This window comes from Citrus sinensis, chromosome 3, assembly GCF_022201045.2.
Source record: "Citrus sinensis cultivar Valencia sweet orange chromosome 3, DVS_A1.0, whole genome shotgun sequence".
Lineage (NCBI taxonomy): Eukaryota > Viridiplantae > Streptophyta > Magnoliopsida > Sapindales > Rutaceae > Citrus > Citrus sinensis.
The window spans coordinates 30447783-30471501 of record NC_068558.1 but is presented as its reverse complement, the minus strand read 5'-3'; the positions used below and the strand labels follow the sequence as shown (position 1 = coordinate 30471501).

General features: G+C 32.7%; 1 protein-coding gene and 1 non-coding gene across 2 annotated transcripts; both read right to left on the bottom strand.

The window, feature by feature from the left end:
* Positions 1 to 7754: 7754 nt before the first annotated feature.
* Positions 7755 to 9618, bottom strand: LOC102610282 (probable carboxylesterase 18). Its single transcript, XM_006478300.3, has 2 exons — positions 9311 to 9618; positions 7755 to 8554 (listed from the first exon to the last, which is right to left on the bottom strand). The coding sequence occupies exons 1-2, from the start codon at positions 9612 to 9614 to the stop codon at positions 7782 to 7784; spliced, it is 1077 nt and encodes a 358-aa protein (XP_006478363.3). The 5' UTR covers positions 9615 to 9618; the 3' UTR covers positions 7755 to 7781.
* Positions 9619 to 15296: 5678 nt separating this feature from the next.
* Positions 15297 to 15400, bottom strand: LOC127901574 (small nucleolar RNA R71). Its single transcript, XR_008053818.1, has one exon. It is a non-coding gene; the product is annotated as a small nucleolar RNA R71 (small nucleolar RNA).
* Positions 15401 to 23719: the final 8319 nt, after the last annotated feature.

The window sequence follows — 23719 nt, the reverse complement described above, 5'->3', positions numbered from 1 at the left end:
AATAAAAAGAAAACAAGTGGGCAGGAAGAAAACTCATTGGATATTTCAAGGAATATCCACATGGTTAGGGCTCTATCACAATTGTGGCCATTCAAATAATTGTTCGTTTATGATCTTTGCTTCATTTCTGATCTTCATCATCTTCTTTTTCTCTACTTCACTTTCTGCCAAGAAATATACGCCACTAGTTCTTTTTGACATAACATTTTGTGACATATGTACATTTGGTTTCTGATCATTTAATTTGGTGTTGTTTTTATGCGATCGCGTGGATCCCATTGAGGATGGGTGCCTAGTCGAGCAATCATGCATTATGCTTTCAGTCAATTTCTATTCATTGGCCCAATCACATGGCTGGAATTGTCATGTTACCATGCATCATCGATGCACCCTACTCAAATTAAGGTATCATTTATTTTTTATTTTTATCTAAAATTAAAACAGACCTGAATTAATTTAAATTTTAAATAAAACTAAATATCTGAATCTGAATTATTATTAAGTAATTTTTTTTTCAATTTGAATAATTTGAAATTCTTACAAAATTTCATTGTTAAATAAACACTAAACATTTCAAAAAATATCAATAAGATAGTATTTATCATAACATAAATCATGTTCGATTAATGCAGCGTCTTTAATTTTCTAAATTAGAATATGTTAATCAATTTTATTATAGTTTATAATATTTTATATGAAAAATATTCATGAAAAATAGTAAAGATAAATAATAAAAATTTGAAGAAAACATAAAGATGAAAAAAATTATAATCTACTACTATATTATCACAAGTTTTAGAGATGAATAATAATGCTAATTAGTAAGCGTTATTTTAGTAAGGATGAAAATAAATTAATTAGATAGGGGCATTTTGAAGACTATATCTTAATAATGTCATTTAGAATTTTTAGATTAAACAAAAAGGTAAAAAAAATTGGTTTAATAATTTAAGCGAAAATGAAATCTACACCTACAACGTTTGGAAAAATGGTCACTAACACCCCAAAGTTTTCAAAAACAGACACCAAGATTCTTTTTTACCATTGCACCCTTTACCTTTGTTATTCCAAAAATTGACTTTAAAATTTTTAATAAATACAAATATTATATAAATAATGTAACCTATGCAGTAGACTAACAATAATAAAATATTTTAATATTTTAATAAATCTAAATATGTAAATTATTATATTTATTTTTAATAATATATTTTTATTTATTGTTGAGACCTTAAATAAATATTTGCATTAAGTACATTTTACGATTAATTTTTCTTTCATATACTAATAAAGTTAAAATTATTATTTTGCATAATATTCAAAATAATTTAAATTTTAATAGATTTATTTTAATATTACGATTCTATTTAGATGTAAAATATTAAAATATTTTTTAAATATTGAAATTATTTTAAAATGTATATATTATTATATTTATTTTAATGTTATATTTCTATTTATTACAAACATTAGAATCAATTTGTTTTTTTGGGACAATACAAATAAAGGGGATTATGATAAAAAAAAAAAAAAGGTCTTAGTATTCTTTTTTGAAAACTCGGGGTTGTTAGTAACCATTTCCCTAAACTTTGGGGGTGTAGATATCTTTACTTATAACTTAATGACTAAACTTTTTTATTAAGTTAAAAAAACAAATAAATTTAATGACTTAACTGATTGAAAATAAGGCAATTAAGTAATTGAGTCAGAAAAACAAACAACCACTAAATTTATGTTCTGAAAATTAAGTTGGTACGAGAAGGTCACTATCAAATTTTTCGCCCTCAAGAGTGTGGCCAAGTTTTTTTCAAATAATTTATTTAATTAGTCATTTGAGTTAAAATATTGAAAATATAAGAGTCAATAAATTCATTTTAACTTTACTGATCTCTATACCTTTGTAAAAATATTATCAAAAAAGGTTGGTTACGAGGAGAATTGAATTGCGTTAACCGCAAGAGGCCTCTCAAAAAATGGAATATATTGATAATAAAACTGTTTTAGGAACTGATTTATGTTATAATATGTTTATATATGTATATTGTTTGTTTTTCTAGTGAAAGTAAGAGGGTTTTTTTTTATGGAATTACTCTCGAGCTCATTTTTGAGGAGGAATATTGTATAGCTTGATATATTTTCACCCCAAAATTTTTGTGTATCTACCCCACTTATAAAAATAATTATAGAAAGTTCAAACTATTCTTAAAAAATATACTTTAGCTTCAACAATTTTTTTTTATTTTATAAAAAAATTCATTGTTTCTAAATGATATGTCAACTCTACTTTATTAATATGATTTTAATCTTTATTTAAACTAATATAATATCTTTATAGTACAATACTCATGTAAATTATTAGTAAGTTAAATTTATGTCATTTACATCTAAAATATTAAAAATTATTCAATTTTATTTAAAAAGTTAGATTGTAGATTAAAAAATTAAATACATAAGCTACTAGATATTTAAAAAGTTAGATTGTAGATTACAAAATTAAATACATAAGCTACTAGATACAAAATACATATTTACCGGGGTTTTTAGGTTATTTTATCTCATAAGAGTAAAATAGTGAAGTAAAACTTAACGGTGAAGGATGGTTAAAGAAATCCAAGGAAGAAAAAGAATATAAGAAGGATTAATTACAATTTTTTTGGTTGATTTTTACTTATTAAAAATAATGTGAACTTATTATAAATATTGTTTTAGAAGCAGGGTAGGTTTACACAAAGAGTGGGACTATTGGCACACCTCTGAATGTCTCTTAAAACTTCTTTAATTATTGTACAATTTTAACCCTTATTAAAATTACATAATATGATAATTTCTAATTAAACCCCACTCAAAAGTCAAATAATTTTTTTTATTAAAAAAAATTTAACAAATTTAGAAATTAAAAAGGTTGCTTTTTCCTCTAATTTTTAGGTAAGGAATTTACCACCAATGGCTACAATAGAGAGATGAAAACTTTTTTTTTTTCTAGCTATATCTCTCTTAGTATTGACAAAGAAGACATTAAAAATATAAACATTAGTGTAATAGTAATCATTTGTATCGATTAGTTCCATTCTTTCTTTCTTTCTTTCTTTTTTTTTAAAGAAAAACGATTAGTTCCATCTTTAATTGCAAAGATATATGTTCTCCTTAGTCTGTTGATGTCTTGTAGATTGTAATAATACATCCCAAGCATAGACAGAGTTTAACGAGCAAATTATTTAGAAAGTTGCGTAAAGTTTAATCACTTCAAAAATACATTCAAATATTATAGAAGGAAGAATTTAACGAGCAAGTTATTTAGAACATAAATAATTCAAGCAGATTCACAATTCAGTAATTCTGCAAAATCCATGTAAGCAAGCCAAAGCTAACTGGGATTGCAAAGCAAGCCAATTATCTTCAAGGTCTCGATTCAACCCCACCGCACCTTAGTATCTCCAGTCGCTGAACAGACTCAATAAAAGTCCTGAAAATCAATTGCACCATCTCCAAATTAATCCTAATTAAGTCCTGGGAATTGCATAATATACATCGTAATCTATTGTAGAGCCAAATTTAAATTAAAAAAAAAGGTGAGAAACCCCATTGTTGAAATGAGGTTTAATAGTAAAAATTAAAGAATGAGGTTTACACAAATATGTTTTAATTAAGGATATTTTTGTCATTGATGGAGGTGTTAAAAGAATTTTATAATTTTTTAAAATATTTTAATGGGGTTAATTAAGAAAAGGGGTGTTAAGAGATATTTAGAGGGGTGCCAATAGTCCCACTCTTACACAAATAGTGTGGTGGAAATATCCCAACCGTATTTTATAAAAAGAGTAAATTTGTTTTTCAGTTTTTTTTTATTACATGTCTTTTCATATTTAATCCTTTTGGATTAAATTACTCAGTAAGTCAATATTTTTAAATATTATCTAAAATTTCCCTTACTTTTATAGTAATTAAATATGATTTTTCGATGACAAATAGAATTTGTTCGATATCAATTAAAATTCAAAGAATTTGATCTGAAACAAATGAAAAATAGAGAAGAATTGAGCATACTTTAATAGAAACAAATATACGCTAAGGATGTTTTGGATAATTTAAAAAAAAAAGGACACAAATTAAATAATTAACTCAAACTGTTTATCCAAGATTTTTTTTTCTTTTTTTAGCTTGCATTGACTTTCCTTTTTGAATGAACCTGGCCCACAACATTAAACTGGTAAATATTCCGCCTAGTGTTCTAACGGATCATGTAAAACTCAATGGCATCCCTCAATGGCAGCATTGAACAAGAATAGATTCCATTTAAAGAAGACAAATTTTATATTTTAAAATCGAAACATCTAAAAAATCTATTTCAGCTTGTAGATGCAGTTATGAACTTATGAATGATAAGTTTATTCAAGAATTTTTCTTCTTCTTCTTCTTTTTTTTTTTTTAAAAGACCTCAGCTTCATCTTAATTTATTGATACTCAGCTAAAAGTTTATTATCAAAATATATTGGAGAGTGCGTGTTAAAAGCCTGACCGAAAAAAATATGCTTTATGCTCATGAGATGTGAAGGTTCCGAACTAAATGCAAAGTTCTTTGAAGTTGTTGTGACACTTGTAAATGTGAAAATAGGCCTCCTACCATACTAACATTATTCGTTCTACTTAGCCCATTGATTTTCATATAGTTTTATTTAATCAATCTATATTTTTTTCTTCATATGTATTATAATAAGAAAACTAGCGATACTTACAATAAAATTTTTTTTGGGATCAATATCCTAGATAAAGTTATTAAGACAACTTAAATTTCAATGCTTATATTGTGGGGATATATCTGCTCCATTATCCTAGATTAAATTATTATACATAGGCTAACTCAAATTTCTACACGCACTAGTATTGGAGAGATAAATTCACTCTACCTAACAAACGAGAGAGATATGTCTATCTCCGCCCAATTATAATTAGCAGAGGAATGACAGAGTCCTCTTTATCCTCACATTTAATGAGTCAAACTACCTAAGTAGGGATGAAAATTTTGCCTGCAAACCTATATACTCACAAAACCCCCATGCGAAAACCTGTCCATTGAGGACAATTTTGCAAGTAATAGGCAGTTTTGGTAATATAAACCAAGACACACCACAGATAGCTAGCGGGTTTGGTAAAGGAAAAAAATCCATTGGATACATGCATTATTTTTTTTGCCTTTTAATAATTAAAATTTTATATTTATTTAAATAAGTATATAAGCTATAAGGTAAGAATGAGATGTAGCACCAAACCCAAAAACAATATATATAAGGCAATTGTAGGAATTATATTGAATTGGTGCTATCGTCTAGGGGTGGTGGTGAATGAGAAAAAAAAATCTTAATTCTTGAAGCTTGGAGCTTAGTATTGAATGGGATGGATCATGGTTGCTACTCCTGGATGCTAATTTATGGATTGTGGTTCTTTGTTTTTTGTTTTTTCAAAACAAAAGTACTTGCGATGGACTTATGTATTTTTTATTTAAATTAAAAAATTTATATATTCATATTTAAAATTAAAGAATCTGTATTAGCTTGATACATTTTATGTATTTGTTTTAATTTTGAAATTTTTATGTTCTCACTTATATCGTTAAAAATTAGAATTTAGTACACTATGTGTATTTTGAGACTAATTTTTTAAATCTACAATTTGAATTATGTAATTTATATTTTTATATTTGAGAATTCATAAAAAAATCTGTTGGATAAATCAATACAGGTTTAGTAATTGCTTAAACATGCAGCAGGCGGGTTTTTGGAATAAAAAATTAAACCTGCAGGGGACGTGATGGGGTTTGGTAATTTCAATATTTTACAGGTGTAGGCGTGGTATTGGCAAAACCATCATTGCCGTCTCTGTACGACTGTACCTAAGCCCCGTCTAACTAATAACGTGGTGGGCATATAATTCACCTGGGCCAAAACTCGTAGTTGTGGGCCAACATCCGCCACTGTAGGCTGCCCTCCCTCGCCTTTCAAAAACGAGGACCATGCATGCCATCATTGAGTGCTAGTTGTTTGTATAAAGAAATTTAGACACCAAAGGCTTTCAGGGTAAGAGGGATAAATTATGTGTTTTTGGGAGGAAAAAGGTGTGATACAACTCCAAGTTTTGTGGCTGTAAATTTATTGCAATTATTGAATATGCAATTAGATTTTTAATATGTTATTGCAAACCAAGAAGATATCCATCATCAAATCATTCACAAATAAAAATCCGTAAATTCACAAAAAACAATTATTTAATAAAAAAATTAAACTTGTAAATATAACATTAGTACTTACTAATAAATAAATAAGTTAGAATATATTTATATTAATACCATATTATATCTTATCTGATAATAATATAAAATAAAAATAATTAAATAAACAAATATATCTTTCTAAGGAATAAATTTTCATGTACTGATCTAAATAAATAAGATTTTTTTTTGGTGTGTTATATTTTAAAACTTTAAATGTATTTTCTAACTTTATTTAAATAATTAATTTATTTAACTATTATTTAATCTTAAACTTGATCGATAGAAAATTTATTTTTATATTAATTTTTTTATTTAGTTAGTTCATGGATAAGACATAATTAAAAAATTTTAGTCCGCAAACCAATCCGTAAAATTGTGAATTGGATATGGATTAGGTCAAATCCGCATCCGATCCGCAAACATATGGATTATATTTGAATTGAATTTCATCAATCCGTGGATTGAATTGGATTATAAATTTATAATCAGTAAAATTGTGGATCGGATATAGACTGATGTCTAATCAAAATCCAATCCGCGAATACCCCTACTAAAATACTTTTGGTCTTCGAGTTTCTTTCTAGAAACAAGGACTTAAGTAAAACATATACTCTATCAATTTATTTTGCAGATCGTCCATTTGTGAAATTCTTGTTACTATTTGTTTACTAGAAATACGACTCAAAATTTGCTAATAGAAAAGCTAGTTATATCCCTGAAAAAAGTAACTCCAATGTTTTTTAATTAATTATTAGTTGCTGAGGTTTAAATAAGTAGTAGGTGATCAACAACCTTATTAGAAGAGAAATAATACATCTTAATTTTATAACAAAATGAGTGACAACTGACCAGTCAACTACTTGCATGTATGGCTGTGCAAGCTAGAGAGTTATAAAGAAATTTAATTTAGAAAAGAAAAATTAATATAGAATTCGTAAGGGGCATTTCACCAGCTTTATCCAAATTATATATATATATATATATTTTAATCTAGAATTTGCTAATCTAAGAATCCATGCAAGCTACTGAGCTAGACCTAGACAACTTCCAACTTTCTATAAAGTCAAAAGATTATCACCATCACAACCAACAACTGGTTAATTATTTATACAAACGCTTTGATCATGGTCAAGATCAGCATTTTAAAGCATTTTATTGAGCAAAATGGACTAGGTATAGTACGCTCACACACCCATTCATTCATAACGCCTAAACATTAACATAAACTTAATCTCATTTCACAAATTACAAAAAAAAAAAAAAAAAAATTGTTATGACAAAATAATTGCAAAAGAAATTGGGAGTCAGCGGACAATAGTATGACATCCCCGACCATATTGTCTACGGTCGATAACAATATTTTCGAAAGTATTTACTCTAGATAAAGAAAAAATTAATTTACGATTCTTTCTATAGTCATGTGAGTGAGGTTTATTTCTTAGTACTTTAATTATTTTCTATCTTAAAAATTTTTACCAACTAAATTAATTGAAACCAAAACAACTACAATAATAACTTAATTATTGATAGTCCCTTTCATTTGCTTTAGCATGAAATCCTCAATCTCCTTAACAAACAAATTATACTCAGGAAACTCCTTATACATAAATGAACAATGAAATGCTTTCGGATCCTCCACCAAATAAACCTCTTTCCCTGCTTTCTTCAACCCCTCGTAGTATTTCATTTGCCAGTCTTTCAACAAGTCCAGCCCTCCAACGAAAAGCAATGTCGCCGGAAAAGTGTCCGGAATCATATCGACAGACGATTTGGGTCCGAATACGTTTGCTGCCGGGTGGTCTCTATTCGACCCGTTTGGCAAAAAAACCTTCCAATACCAATCTGTAAAGTCTAATGACAAAAGTGGGTTCCTATCATTTTTAATTTCCGATTCTGTCCTTTCTTCTCCTCCGAAAAATGGCTGTAAGGATACGAGTCCGAGCATTTTCAAGTTGCTAAAATTATACTCTCCGGCTTTCACCGCCACGTGGTGTGCCAAGTTCCCGCCGGCGCTGTCGCCGGCGAGAAAACACCATTTGGGATTGACATTGATCGGAAGTTCCTGAAGATTACTGTCTAGGAATTTTAAGGCGTCCATGCCATCTTCGTATTGGCATGGAAACTGATGCTCCGGTGCAAGACGGTAGTTGACCGAAACGACGACGGCTTGTAGTTCTCGGGCAACCCGGCGACACCACTCATCGTAGACGATTGAACCGGCGGAAAGGAATGCAAATCCGCCTCCATGGAAGTAGATGATGATTGGCAGGCTGCCGAGCTCATAGCCACCTAACAAGCGTGAAACGCAAAGAATAAATTCACATAATTAAGAAGAATATCAAAATTTAAAATTGTCATGTGTAAATCTCAACAATAAATTCTCATGACAAGAATTTTTAAAAGTAAAAAAATTATTGATCTCAGAATATCGACAATAAATCGGCACCAGTTATCGTTATCTTGTAAGCATTTTGTCAGTTCTTTTATCACTTTAATTAACATTTTCTTTGTATAAATTCAGTTATCTGACACTAGTGATATAGACTCTTTTGTTTTAAACTTTCCTGAGGAACAGAGGCATTAACAAGATTGGCTCAATAGGAGTCGTAATAGCGAAATTATAAACTTGAAAGCGCTATTTACATAAAAAATTTTAAAATTGAGAAGCCAACCGCTGGGGCTATAATCAAAGACGATTTTATAGATTTTATCAAATATATGTAAGTTTTGGAGGCCGAATATGAACTATGTATAGAAATAGGAACAATTCTAAATTTTTTTGAAATAAATAGAAAACTAAATAGATCTCTATGGGAGCTCTAGAAAAATAAATTGCAATAATGCATGCAAGAAAGTACAACAAAAGACTACAAAATAAACAACTTGCAAAAAGAGTGATGCGCTCTTAAATTTATTGAAGACTGAAGATAAACTGATAAAATTATTAATTACTATGAAATTTTCAAACAAATTAAATACAACTTAAATAAGATTCTAAATGCAAATCTTAATTAGAAAATTAAACGAGATTCTATAAACATATACCTTTGGGGATTGTGGTGGGTGTGAAGAGGCGGAACCAGAGATTGCGGGAGCTGTCGACGGCGACATCAGAGGTGACGACGCCGTTTTGAGGGGTCTTTGAGGTTGGGGCTATCCGATCAAAGAAGTTACAAAGAGGGCGGTTTACGGTGCCGTTTGAGCGGCGGCAGGCGTTTACGATGAATTCAAATATTGTTATTTTGAGACTGAGAGTCCATGGGAGTTTGATTGATGACATTTTTAATTGGATCAAAAAATGAGAGAACAGAGAATTAGTGGAAGACTTAATTACCAACACAAAATTCATAAGACTAAACCACACTTAATTCTGTTATAATTTAATTAAGACTGATCGGCCTGGCCGGCAGAGACTATTATATTTCCATCTTTTGTCAATGCGTGCAAGTTGCTTGCAAAGTTTATAATTATTGGTTGCCACTTGGTATTAGGTTTTGTCATAAAATATTTGTAAATTTCATTAGGTGATGTTTTACGAATATTTATTTTGCGATTAAAAGGAAAAAAATTTAGAGAGGCCATATCCTTACATGCAGTGTGTATACACAAGTATTTGCTTGTTTTTCAATCCATTTGGCGATGGCGATTTTTACAATAATATTTAGGAGAGTTGTTGGCTCATGCTAGACTTTCAATATCCTTTGTTAAAATAAAGATTAGTGTGACCGTATATGTTTAATTTAAAGTCTACATCTCTGTCGTTGCCCTTTCGCACTGTAAAAAATAATAGGACCTTTGAAGTCTCACTTACTTGAAATTCGAAAACTTGGGTATCTATGTTTAGTTAAGAGAGGAAATATATATATGAAGCTTCTTTTAGATTATGAAGAAAATAATGAATTATCTTACAACAATACAAGGTTGCACGTACTCTTTGGGAAAGAATATTATTATGGTAAAAAATTTGAAAATAAATATTTTATCAACTTAATCAATGAAATTTTACTAAAGGGCCCTTCATTGTAGATATTAGGGACTCTTACGAAGATTTAAGCATTTTTTAGGATTTATATAAGAATCGAGGCATGTTTGAGGGCCTTTATGAGAATTAGTGTATTAAGTAACCACCTAATTTGTCCAGAGAAGAGAAGAAGCGGGCCATTGCCCCGCCTGCTGATGATGTAAAAAATATATAGGATAGAATAAATTAGAAATTTCATATTTTAAATCAATTTAATATTTAGTATTTTATTAAGATTTATCTTGTTTTATTAAGTTTATTTGAATCATAATTATGATTTTATTCTAATTAGGATTTTAGATTATTCCTCTTGTTTGAGAAGGATTAAAATTAAGTTAACTATTAGTATATGTAAGCCTATTATTCACAGTTTGTTGTAAACCTTCAAGTTCCTTTATCAATGCTATTTCAGATTATTCCCCTTGGGTTGATTTTTGTCATTTAATTCAACATTTCTCTCCTTGAGAGTTATTCTTTCTTAAGTTTTAAGAACATATGCTAGAATGACATTTAGTGTAGCTTCCGCATTGTGTCAAGTGATATCAGAGACGTTCTCTGTATCAAGCAGAGCTTTCATGACTATCAACCACCCTCTATACACAAATCCTTCATCCATCATCCATTAATTCCATCAATTGAAAAAAAACAAAAAAAAAAAAACCACCTTTATAGCCGTTGCCACCATTCTTTTTCTTTCCTGACAATCCTCTCTCCCATCTGAACACCCACACGCTGTTGACCATGGCCATTAAACTCTCTGATCCGTAATCGTAACCACCCTAAACACCACCAAAACAATCACTAAGTTGCGGTGCCAACTGCAACTAGATTCACTGCCCTCTGTCGCAATTCACAAGCCTTCGCCATTGCCAAATTATTCCCCATCATCAACCTTTTCTTTCTAGCAATTCCAACCATCATCTATCACCTCAATTATTCAATTGTTGGTGTGAAGACATGTGTATGTGGACTGAAATGAAGAATATGAAAAAGTTGAGAGCTGTTGTGCAGATTGACTCTAGTTGATGGGGTCTATTAGATGTTGTCTGCTGACGTGGCATGAATTCATTATAATCTGTTATAACGAGTTCAGTATATCAGTATATAACATAGCTGATAGGTGGTGCCTGTTACAGAGTCTTTTTCGTCTTCATTTGTTCATCATTATGCATAGAATCTGTTCCATAGTGATCTGTGCATAATCTTTTGTAAAATCACTTGTGTTTGCATTAGTTCTTGATCAATAATAAAGAGTAAATTTTCCTTCTAAGGTTGCTAGTATGTGTCTCTATTTTTGTTCTAATATTGTTTCTTTGTTTTGGAATCTTTGATTCGATTGTGTTCTTGGTGTTTCTACTCATCAAGATTCCTGAGTCTTGTTGAGATTAAAGGCTTAATAGTCTTAACAAGTGGTATTAGAGCCTGGTGAATCTCAGCCATGTCTTTTCTGAAGCATGAAATTGAAAAATTTACCATTGGTGGTGATTTCTCACTTTGGAAACTGAAAATGAGGGCTCTCCTTGTGCATCAGGGGCTTAAATCTGCTTTGGAGGAAGAAGATCCAGAGGCTGCTACAGGTTCTGTGACTGATGATAAGAAGAGACAAATACTGAATCGAGCTTATAGCACTCTAATTTTGAGTCTTGGTGACTCAATCTTGAGAGAAATGTCTGAAGAGAAGACATCTGTAGGGATTTAGAACAAGGTAGAAGCCTTATGTATGAAGAAGTCCCTGGCTCACAGATTATTCTTGAAGAAAAAGTTGTATACATTCTCAATGAGAGAAGGGGTTAAAATTCAAGATCACAGTGATACCTTTAACAAGATCATTCTTGATCTTGAAGGGGTGGAAAATGTGAAAATAAGTGATGAAGATAAAGCCTTTTTCTAGCTGAGTTCCTTACTAAAGTCTTATGAAGGCTTTGTGGATACAATACTTTATGGCAGAACAACACTATCTTTTGAAGATGTTAAAACATATCTGAGTTCAAAAGAGATTCAGAAGAACAATGGGCTTGAAACGAGTAATAGTGATGGGTTGATTGCCAGATCATAAAAGAAAAAAGATCAAAAGAACAAAAATCAAGGAAAAGGGGCATAGAAAAAATCAAAAAACTGCAGATAAGAAGAAAAAGAAGAGGAAATGCTTCTACTGCAAGAAGGAAGGGCATTACTTCAAGGACTGTCTTGAGAAGAAAAAGATAGAAAGTCAAGAGAAGTCAGAGGATGCAGCTGTGGCCTCTGATGATGGCTCTGATGGATATTAAAGTGTTGATTTACTTGTGGCCTCAAATAGCAATACTAAAGGTCAATGGGTCATAGACTCTAGGTGCTCTTTTCACTTGTGTCCTGACAAAACCCTATTTTACAAATATGAAGCTGTTGATGGTGGTAAAGTCTTAATGGAAAACAATAATGTGTGTAAAATTGTTGATATTGTTTTTGTGAAGATCAAGATGTTTGATGGAACTGTAAGAGCTCTACATGAGGTGAGGCATGCTCATAGGCTAAAGAGAAATTTAATCTCTTTAGGCATACTGGACAGCTTAAGGTATTTCTTTAAATTAGAAAGTGGTGGTTTAGAGATAAGAAAGGGGACTGAGATAGTGATGAAGGGGGTTAAAAAGAATGGCTTATATGTATTGCAAGGCTCATCAGTGCCTGTTCAAGAAGGAATTTCTGCTGTTTATGAGGAAGATAGAACCAAGTTGTGGCAACTTAGACTTGGTCATATGAGTATCAAGGGGCTACAAGAGTTTAGTAAACAAGGGCTACTTGGTGGGGATCGAATCCAACAGCTGGAGTTATGTGAAAATTGCATTTTTGACAAAGTGTTGAGTGTTAGAAAATATATATTTATAAAGGAGAAAACCGTCATTTTACATTTCAAGTCTTACTAACAACCCTTACTTTTATGTATTTAACCTTCTTGTGATTTAATTATGTGTGTTTTATTTTAATTAAGTATTTTATGTATTTTAGGGGCATTATAGTCATTTCACAATAAAGGAGAGATCAGACGGCAAAACGGACATCACTTTTGAACTCAGGACGGTCGAAAACCTTAGGAGGAGCATAAAAGGAAAAATGACACTGTTCACATGTACGGTACTATTCATGTGTACGATACTGTCTACGTTACTGTACACGACACTGTTCACATAGACGAATCGATGACGTGGCATTGACCGATGATGTGGCATTGACTGTTGAGGTGTCACGATTCTGTTGGACTAAAATTCTTATGTACTGTTGATGGTGACGTAGCAGCATATCAGTGGACTAAAAATCTCGCGTACTGTACATGCATCACACAGGATTATTTTCAACCAAACCGTGTTATTGTTCATCCCCGTGGTCAAACCGCGTACTGTTGACTGATGACGTGGCGCAATCCTGAGCGTCCAAACTGTTTTTAATCCGATGGCCATGATTTACTCCATGTATCTATAAAAAGGGGGCCTTCCCCCCCTAATTTGATATCTCTGAATCCATTTTTGGGATCCATTTTCTGTAATTCCTTCTCCATCTTGTATTTTCTATGTATTTTAATAAATTTTCATTTTGCCCCTAATTCAATTATGAGTGGCTAATTTTCTTTCAAGCTTAGGTTGAAGGTGAAATCTCAACATGTGTCATGGGCTTTATTTGGTAAATTTACTTTCTTTTCCCTTCTAGTTTTTGTGGATGATTTGACTTTTCGTCCACAAATAATACTGATCTTGTCTAGATACCGCCCTGGTTTCACCGGCACCCTAGTACAAGGTTATTATTATTTGGCATGATAAGCCCTTAGCACCATATTGATTAGAGCATGGTTCATGAGGTGTGGATTCCCCCCTCATGATTTAATTGGCATTAATAAGGATTATTTAGCCCATGATGCATGTTGATACGGATCCAGATACCCAAGTACGTCATTTTAATAGAATTCTCTTCAATTTATTCTCGCTATTTCAATTCTAATTTTAGAATTTATTCTCGCTATTTTAATTTAAGTTTTAGCATATTCCAAATCATTTTCACCACAAATCCAATCACCCATTTACAAAATTAATTCTACACACAATTAAAATCCACCTCCTCATGGGATCGACACTCGTCACCATTGATTTATACTACAATAGATTCGTGCACTTGCGAGTTCAATAAAATTTGCACAACAAGTTTTTGGCGCCGTTGCCGGGGAGGTAAGTAATTTTAATTCATAGAATTAATTTTTGTAAATAATTTCTTTTAGATTGTTTTCTTGTAATTTTTTTTAAAAAAGACAAAAAAGAGTGAATTTACATTTTGAGCTAAGAATATTTTTTTCTCTTCTTTAAAATTTTGTAATTTAATTTTCAAGTTATTTTTTCTTTGTAATTTTTTTGTTGATCTTATTAATTTATTTTTAGTTAATTTATTTCACGTATTTTTTTGTGTATTTTTATAGTAATGTTGTAATAGCGCGATAAGGTTAGTATCGTAATTTTTCATTCCTCTTTATTTTTATTTGTTTTGGCCCCATTTATTTTTTTGTTCCTTGCATGCATGGTCGTAGGTCATTCTTTCCTAATATTGAACCTATAGACCTTGAATTAGAAAAAACACTTCTCACACACAAGCACGTTAAAAATAAATTTGAAATGGATTTACAAGCACCACAGGAGAGGCCATTTAAGGACTATTTTAGTCCCTTAGCTAATTTGAGCACATCATGTATAAGATACCAAAATGTAGCTGCTAGGAGTTTTGAACTAAAACCTAGTGTGCTAAATTGTCTCCCCACATTTTATGGCCTAGAAAATGAGGACCCATATAATCATTTGAATGATTTTCATGCAATTTGTCAAACATTTAAATATGAAAAATTTTCAGACGATGATGTTAACTCAGATTATTCCCATTTTCTTTAAAGGATAGAGCTCGTTCATGGTTAAATACTTTACCTGCTAATAGCATTACATCATGGGAACAAATGGTAACTAAATTTTTGAATAAATATTCCCAGTACATAAAACCAATGCTATTCGCAGGGAAATCTCAGAGTTTACACAGAGAGAAGACGAGCAGTTTTTTGAAACATGGGAGTGATTCAATGGGCTACTCCTGAAGTGTCCACATCATGGGTACGAGAAATGACACCAATGCCAATACTTTTTGGAGGAATTATTGCCAAATGTGTAAGAATGGCTAATGGCAACAAGTGGAGGAGAGTTAATGTCAAAAAGTGCATCAGAAATTTGGGAGTTTTTCCAGCGACAAGCAGATAATTCCCAATAACGGAGTCGGTCACTCAGGAATACTAGAAGAATTAAGGGAGTAAATGAGGTTCACATTGGCGAGTCAACTTCGAGAATCAAAGAAGTCAAGGAGATGGTTGAAAGTCTTGCTTGACAAATAGCATCGTTATCGACTGCTAAATCAATAGAACCACATGACCATGACTCATACTCAGATCAAGCCAATGCCATAAGTGTAATGAGAAAACCATCAAATTACAACCCATACTCCAACACATATAACCCTGGATGGAGAGACCACCCCAATTTTTCATGGTCTCAAGGATTCCAACATAATGGACCAGTAGCTCCAGTTCCACCAATGTAACAAATTTCTCAAATTCCTCAAGCCTCTCAGCCCCCATTTAGACCATACAATCAGAACCAGAACTGCTCTCAACCCAGACCATGGGAGGATGCATTCCAGAATTTCAAGAATGTTATTCACTCTACGATTGAGCAATAGAATCGCACCATTGATGGACTACGAAATGAGTTGAGAGCAAGCTTCAATTCACAAGCCCAATCAGTTTCAAGCCTCGAGAAGATGGTGGGACAGCTTGCTTCTTCAGTTCAGACCTTGACAATGACTGTTGAGAAAGGCAAGTTTCCAAGTCAACTAATGCCTAATCCTAAAGGAGTTCATGAAGCAAGTACCAGTTCATCACAGCAGCATGAAGAGGTCAAAGCAGTCATGACCTTGCGAAAAGGAAAAGAAGTTGACAACAAAGTAGAGATGCCGGTGACAAAAGAAAATCAAATTGTACCTGTGAATGTTGACGACTCACCATCGGAGGAAAAAGAAGAAACCAAACCACGAGAATATGTTCCCAAAGCTCCTTTTCCTCAGAGGTTAGCTAAAGGAAAGAAGGGAAAATCCACAGGTGAGATTCTTGAAATCTTCAAACAGATAAGTGTTAACATCCCTTTACTTAATGCTATAAAGCAAGTTTCATCTTATGCCAAGTTTCTTAAAGACCTTTGTACTAAAAAGAAAAATATTCATGTTCAAAAGAAGACATTTTTAACAGAAAACGTTAGTTCTATACTCCAACATAAAATTCCTTTAAAATGCAAAGACCCAGACTCCTCCACTATCTCGTGTAGTATAGGGAACCACACAATTGAGAATGCTTTGTTGGATTTAGGAGCTAGTGCAAATTTATTGCCTTACTCAGTATTTTTGAAACTTGGACTTGGAGAATTACACCCAACTCCAGTGGTGTTATACCTTGCAGATCGATCCAAAAAAATACCTCGTGGTATTGTGGAGGATGTGCTTATCCAGGTAGACAAGTTTTATTTTCCTGTTGATTTCATTGTAATTGACACTCAACCAATACAGGATTCAAGGAAGCACATCCCCATTATTCTAGACCGACTTTTGTTGGCAACTGCGGATGCTCACATTCAATGGAGGACTGAAAATATGCAGTTGTCCTTCGGCAACATTTTCAACATTGCCAAACAACCTTACAATGCAGATGATGGAATTGTTGATGTTGATTTAATAGAAGCATTAGTTGATAATACTTTTGTTTCAAACTTTAGTGATGATCATTTACAAACATGCTTAACTCACTTTGGTTTGGATTTTGATATTGACAGATCGGTCGATGAGGTCAACACCCTACTTGACTCAGTACCATCCATGGACATTAATAAATGGAAGTCAAGAGTTGAACAAGTAGCACCATCAGAGAAGAAACTCATCCCATCATCAGAATCACCACCAAAACTCGAGCTCAAACAATTTCCCAACACATTGGAATATGTGTTAAAATAGCACAAAGGAGCATTAGGATGGACTATAGCAGACATCAAAGGTATAAACCCAGTAGACTACATGCATTATATTCACCTCGATGAAAATGCTAAATCTACTAGGAAAATACAAGGTCGGTTAAATCCTAATATGAAAGAAGTTGTTAGAATTTAAGTCCTTAAACAATTAGACGCATGTATCATTTACCCAATTTATGATAGTTCATGGGTCAGTCCTGTACAAGTTGTCCCTAAAAAGTCAGAAGTCACAATAGTTACGAATGCTGATAATGAATTGATACCCACTAGAGTAACTACATGATGACGTATATGCATTGATTATAGAAAGTTGAATTTTGTCACACGTTAAGACCATTTTCCTTTACCATTTATCGATCAAATGCTTGATAGATTAGTAGGCCATGAATTTTATTGCTTTCTAGATGGCTACTCAGGATACAATCAGATCCCCATAGCACCAAAAGATCAGGAGAAAACCACTTTCACTTGCTCTTTTGAGACTTTTGCATATAGGAGGATGCCGTTTGGATTATGTAATGCACCTGCTACATTTCAACGATGTATGTTAAGTATTTTTTCTGATATGGTTGAACGATTCCTTGAAGTCTTTATGGATGACTTTTCTGTCTTTGGTGATTCATTTGATCAATGTTTACATCATTTAACACTAGTTCTGCAGAGATGTATCGAGAAGAATTTAGTCTTAAATTGGGAGAAGTGCCATTTTATGATAAAACAAGGTATTGTTCCTGATCACATCATTTCAAGCAAAGGTATTGAGGTTGACAAAGCCAAGGTGGATCTTATTTCTAATCTTCCTCTACCTAAAACAGTCAGAGAAGTAAGATCTTTTCTTGGGCATGCTAGTTTTTATAGACGTTTCATTAAAGATTTTAGCAAAGTTTCTAGACCCTTATGCAATCTATTTGCTAAGGATGTACATTTTATCTTTGATGATTCATATCTTGTGGCATTTGAAAAATTAAAGCAGTTGTTGACATCATCACCCATTATTCAGCCTCTAAACTGGAGCTTACCATTTGAGCTTATGTGTGATGCATCTGATTATGTAGTAGGAGCAGTATTAGGACAAAGAGTTGATCGAGTTCCCCATGTTATTTACTATGCTAGTATGACATTGAATGATGCACAGTTGAACTATTCAACTACTGAAAAAGAAATGCTAGCAGTAGTGTTTGTATTAGAGAAATTTCGGTCTTATCTCATTGGTTGTAAAATAATTGTGTTCACACATCATTCTGCTCTTAAATATCTTCTCACAAAGAAAGATGCAAAAGCTAGACTAATTCGTTGGGTGTTACTTACAGAAATTTGACTTGGAATTCAAAGATAAGAAAGGCATAAAAAATGTTGTGGCGGACCATCTCTCTCATCTCCATTTTGACACAATTACAGAACCATTAATATTGAATGAGTCATTTCCAGATGAACAATTGATAAGTGTGGAAGTATTACCATGGTATGCTGACATCATGAATTATCTTGTTACATGTCAACTTCCAGAGCATTGGACCAAGCAAGACAATGCTAAATTCTTTGCAGAAATAAAGAATTTCTTTTGGGATGACCCGTATTTGTTCAAGTATTGTGCAGATCAAATTGTTAGACGATGTGTCCCAGAAAATAAAATTCAGAATATTCTTTCATTTTGTCATGAACAAGCTTGTGGAGGCCATTCCAGTGCTAAGAAAACATCGACTAAAGTTTTACAATGTGGTTTCTATTGGCCAACTATATTTCGAGACGCTTATACTTTTTGTTCTTCATGTGATAGGTGTCAACGAATGGGGAGCATTACACGAAGGAACATGATGCCACTAAATCTAATTTTAGTGGTTGAGATTTTTGATGTATGGGGTATTGCCTTCATGGGACCCTTTCCCCCTTCTTTTGGCCATCAATACATATTGGTTGCTGCTGACTACGTATCGAAATGGGTAGAAGCAATTCCATGTAGAACCAATGATCATAAGATGGTGATAGGATTTTTAAAAAGCAACATTGTTTCGCGGTTTGGATTTTCTCGAGCAATAATCAGTGATGGTGGTGCCCACTTTTGTAACAAAGCTTTCAAAACTATTTTGACAAAGTATTTAATCACTCACAAAGTGGCAACCCCATATCATCCGCAAACCAGTGGCCAAGTTGAGATCTCCAATCGAGAAATAAAGCACATATTAGAAAAGACGGTGAGGCCAGACATGAAAGATTGGTCATTAAGACTTGATGATGCATCGTGGGCATATAGAACGACTTTCAAGACCCCGATTGGGATGTCACCCTACAGGCTAGTGTATGGAAAAGCTTGCCACCTACCTGTGGAACTCAAGCATCGTGCATATTGGGCCATCAAGAAATTCAACTTTGACATGCAGCAAGCCAGCTCAGAAAAAAGATTACAACTGGCAGAACTTGAAGAAATTCGCAATGATGCATACGAAAATGCCAAGATTTACAAGCAACGAATGAAAGTCTTCCACAACAAGCAAATTATGAGAAAATCTTTCACTCCAGGTCAGAAAGTGCTTTTATTCAATTCTCACTTGCACCTCTTCCCAGGTAAGTTACGCTCTCGTTGGTCTGGCCCCTTTATTGTTCATACTGTTTTTCCACATGGGGCAATTGAAATTAAGGACCCAAAGAACGGTGTCACATTTAAAATTAATGGTCAAAGATTAAAGCCATATCTAGAGTACCAACCACATGGAGAACACACCGAAATAAATTTAAGTGACCCACCAGATTTGAATTGATTTTTTTTCTTCTTTTTTTTCGGTGATTTGATTTTTTTTCTTTCTTTATATTATTCTTTTGCTAAATTGAAATTATTTTTGCATAAGTGTGTTTGTTTTACCATTAAGTTTTCTCTAATCATTTTTAATCATGAGTACTATACTTAGACCGTTCCTCCTGAACATTCTTAAACCACTTCAACGTGTCGAAACTCATCTCAAAAGGCAGATTCAATTTTGTAAAACACATCGCATTTGGGCTCTACAACCACCAGAGTCAGTATCCTATGTTGAGGGTTTAGAAAGCCAACTCAGAGACATTGAGAGAAGTGTTTACGACATCCAGTTGGAGCTTGAGGTAAATTCAATAAGAGGATGATTTTAATTTTCTTTGTGTGTTTTAATTTATTTTTCTGTTTGTGTGCTTTAGTTTGTTACCCCGGTGAAGTAGCGGATAACGGTATTCCGTGACAATCAAGTCGGTTACTTCAGTTTTCTATAATAACTAATATTCTGAGGCGAAAGTATGGACAAAAACGAGATTCTAGCGAAGCTTCACAAGCGATTCCTTTCATTTCCTCAGAATGCCCTCCTTACAATCTATAAAGCTCGGTCCGAACGCATGCAATTACTCATGAGGAATAACATACCTGCTGACATCCGTTGGTTAATCGAGGCTAAAGTATGATCGGCAGGTGAGTTACCTCCAAAATTTATTGCATACATGCCTGGTTGTGGTAAAGGAAATTAGGCAAGAAAACGACGAGCTCGAAGAATTTTTGTTGCTTGTCATAAATGTGTCAGAATGAGTTGCAATAAAAACCCATGTTCTTTAGGAATGGTGTCTGATAACAGGGAAGATAAGATTCAATTCTTTAGGGATGGCTTGAATAAGGAGTCATTGGATGATTTCCTTTTGTCTCTTGAAATGCATCCCAGTGGATACGTGCAAGGAGCGATTCTCCAGTTATGACCATTATTCCAGAAAGAGCATGCACGATATAGTCTCGGGAATCTGACTATAAACGACCCTGTTTGCCAGTTTATAAGAAAACTAGATGGGAAGCCTATCCTCGACCCATAGAGGGCGTTCAAGCCGTTTCTGGGCGTAAAACCAGAGGACGATGTGAGCCACAGTCACAACTACCTGTAAATATCCTTTTACTTTACTGTTATTTTATTTCACGATTGTTTTATTGTTTGCATTATTGTCTTTAATAATTTTATTACTGTTTGGTTTTTGCTTTTTATTGTTTCCTTTTTGACTCGCGAGCCATGTGCTTTACCCATTATTTGACACCGACATGCTACCTCATACACAGCTGTGACCCACTGTCACCAAGATTCTTAAATATGACTTTTTGTTAAGTACTCACAAATTGTTTTTGAGAAGTATCCCAATGGCAGCTACTCCAAATAGACAATTCAAGAACATTTGTGTGCTTTCTAGATTTAACTATGGCAACATAAAGAGTTCGTTGAGACAGCCATAGATCTTGGTTGAAGCATAGCAGCGAGAAAATTACACTTGGTGTATGGAGGAGGTAATCGAGGGTTATAAAAAATGGTCTCAAAATCAGCTTTTGTTAGAGGAAGGCAAATGTTATGCATTATCCCAAGAGTCCTAAAACCTTTGGGAAGTTTGTCTGACTCACCGACTGGAGAAGAGTTAGTTGTCTTAGGTATGCAAGAAAGAATAACTGAAATGCTTAATCATGTTGATGTTTTTATTTTCCTTCTAGGAGATCTTGCAACACTAGAGGCACTTATCACACTAGCATCTTGGGCCCATCTGCACATTCACCAGAAACCCATCGGTTTGTTAATGTTAATAATTTTTATGATGGCTTTATCGCATTTCTTAACCATGCAATAAAAAACTATTTCGTTCCTTCCAATGCCAAAAAGCTTTTTATTTGTGCTTACATTGTTAATGAGCTACTTAATCTCTTACAAGCTTATAAACCGGAGCTAGACCCTGGACCTTTGTGTTGGAGCGTCCAAATAATGATGGTAACAGTAGCCGCAGTAAGAAGTACAAATTAGATTTAACTCTCCGCTTGTAAATATTTTCTTCTGTGTTGCACCACCCAGGTGATGTCTTCTAAACTCTATTTCTTTCCTTTCAAACATTGAGGATAATGTTTCGTTCTGGTTGGGGGGAGGGAATAGTCGACAATTGTGGAATCTTGGTTAAGTTTTTACTAATTTTTTGTTGTAGAAACTAACTGTTGCTAACTTTTTGTGTTGAAGATGACTAAATATAGAGTGTAGTGACTCTAGAAACGCATCTTCTTAATTAAAAAAAAAAAACCATTTTCTTTTTAAGTGTAACTTTTCTAATTAGTTTTTCTGCATCATTTTCACATTTCTGCATGCATATTTTCCTTTCACGTTTCGAATAGGTTTGGGGGTAGGATGTTGTTTGAAAAAAAAATTGTGTGATTTGTTTTAACATTGGATGACATGATTAATTTCAAATTTTAGTATTTGTATTATCTTTGGTCTTAAGTGATGTTACGCTATGTTTGCTACTTTACATGTTGATGTCGGAAACAAATATGAGTTGCTTGAAGGAATGAACATGTCATAAATAAATGCCAAGTGAGTTTTTGAGCTTATCATTTTTCTTGGAGAGTAACCCTTTTGCCCATTCTTTATACAGCTTAGTAGTTTATTATTGTATACACGATCTCTAGATTTCTTTTGAGTTAACCCTTAAAAAAAATTATAAAATTAAAAAAAAAGGAAGAAAAAAAATGTGTGTTGCTACATTTGGAGACCCATCTAACTAGTAGATATGTAAGGTTATTTAGAGCCCTAAAAAACGATGGAAAGGCCATTTTTTATCCGTTTGAGCCTTTAAAAAAAAACCTTTTATTTGTTAAACTTATCATCTTGACCAACTCCGATTTGGAGTATTACTCGATGTCTTATAAGTTCCATCACCTATTTATGTTTGAGAAAAATGTAAATAATTATTTTGTTCAGTGACGTTGTGCCAAGCAAAAGCAAAAAAAAAAAAATTGTTGTTTCAAAAAAAAAAAAGAGAGAAAATAATAATAATAGCAATAAAAGGTGAAATCCACCTTGCAACTTCAAAAAACAAAAAATCTCTGCATTTTTCTCAAACATACACTTTGTTTTCCTTATTTCCCTTATTTGTTAGCCATGTCCCTAACCTACGTTACATCCAAATAAAAGTCCTTCTTGATTTTAGGGAACTATAATATGAAGTAGAAGCTAGTTATGTGGGCTAAAAAGATGCAGTGGTGCATAATAAAAAAAAATAAATAAAAGAAAAAAAGATAAATAAATTGGGTTAACTAGCATTTTTTTTGTTTGACTTGAGATCGTATTATTTCTAAACTGAGGGCATATTTATTTCATCTTGGTGAGAGCATGTGATATCACTTTTTTATTATTTTCTATCTCAATTACCATTCATTGAAGTGACTATTTTTATTGGGTTTAATTTCTTTGTGAGAGTGTCACTACTTCCAGTGAGATTTTGGGGTTTGACATGTCATTCTTGGAAGTAGCTATAATAAAGTCTACTGGGTTAATTCATGTAGATGGTTGATGTGGGTGTGATGTTGCTTTAGACTGGAGATAATGCTTATATTTTTAT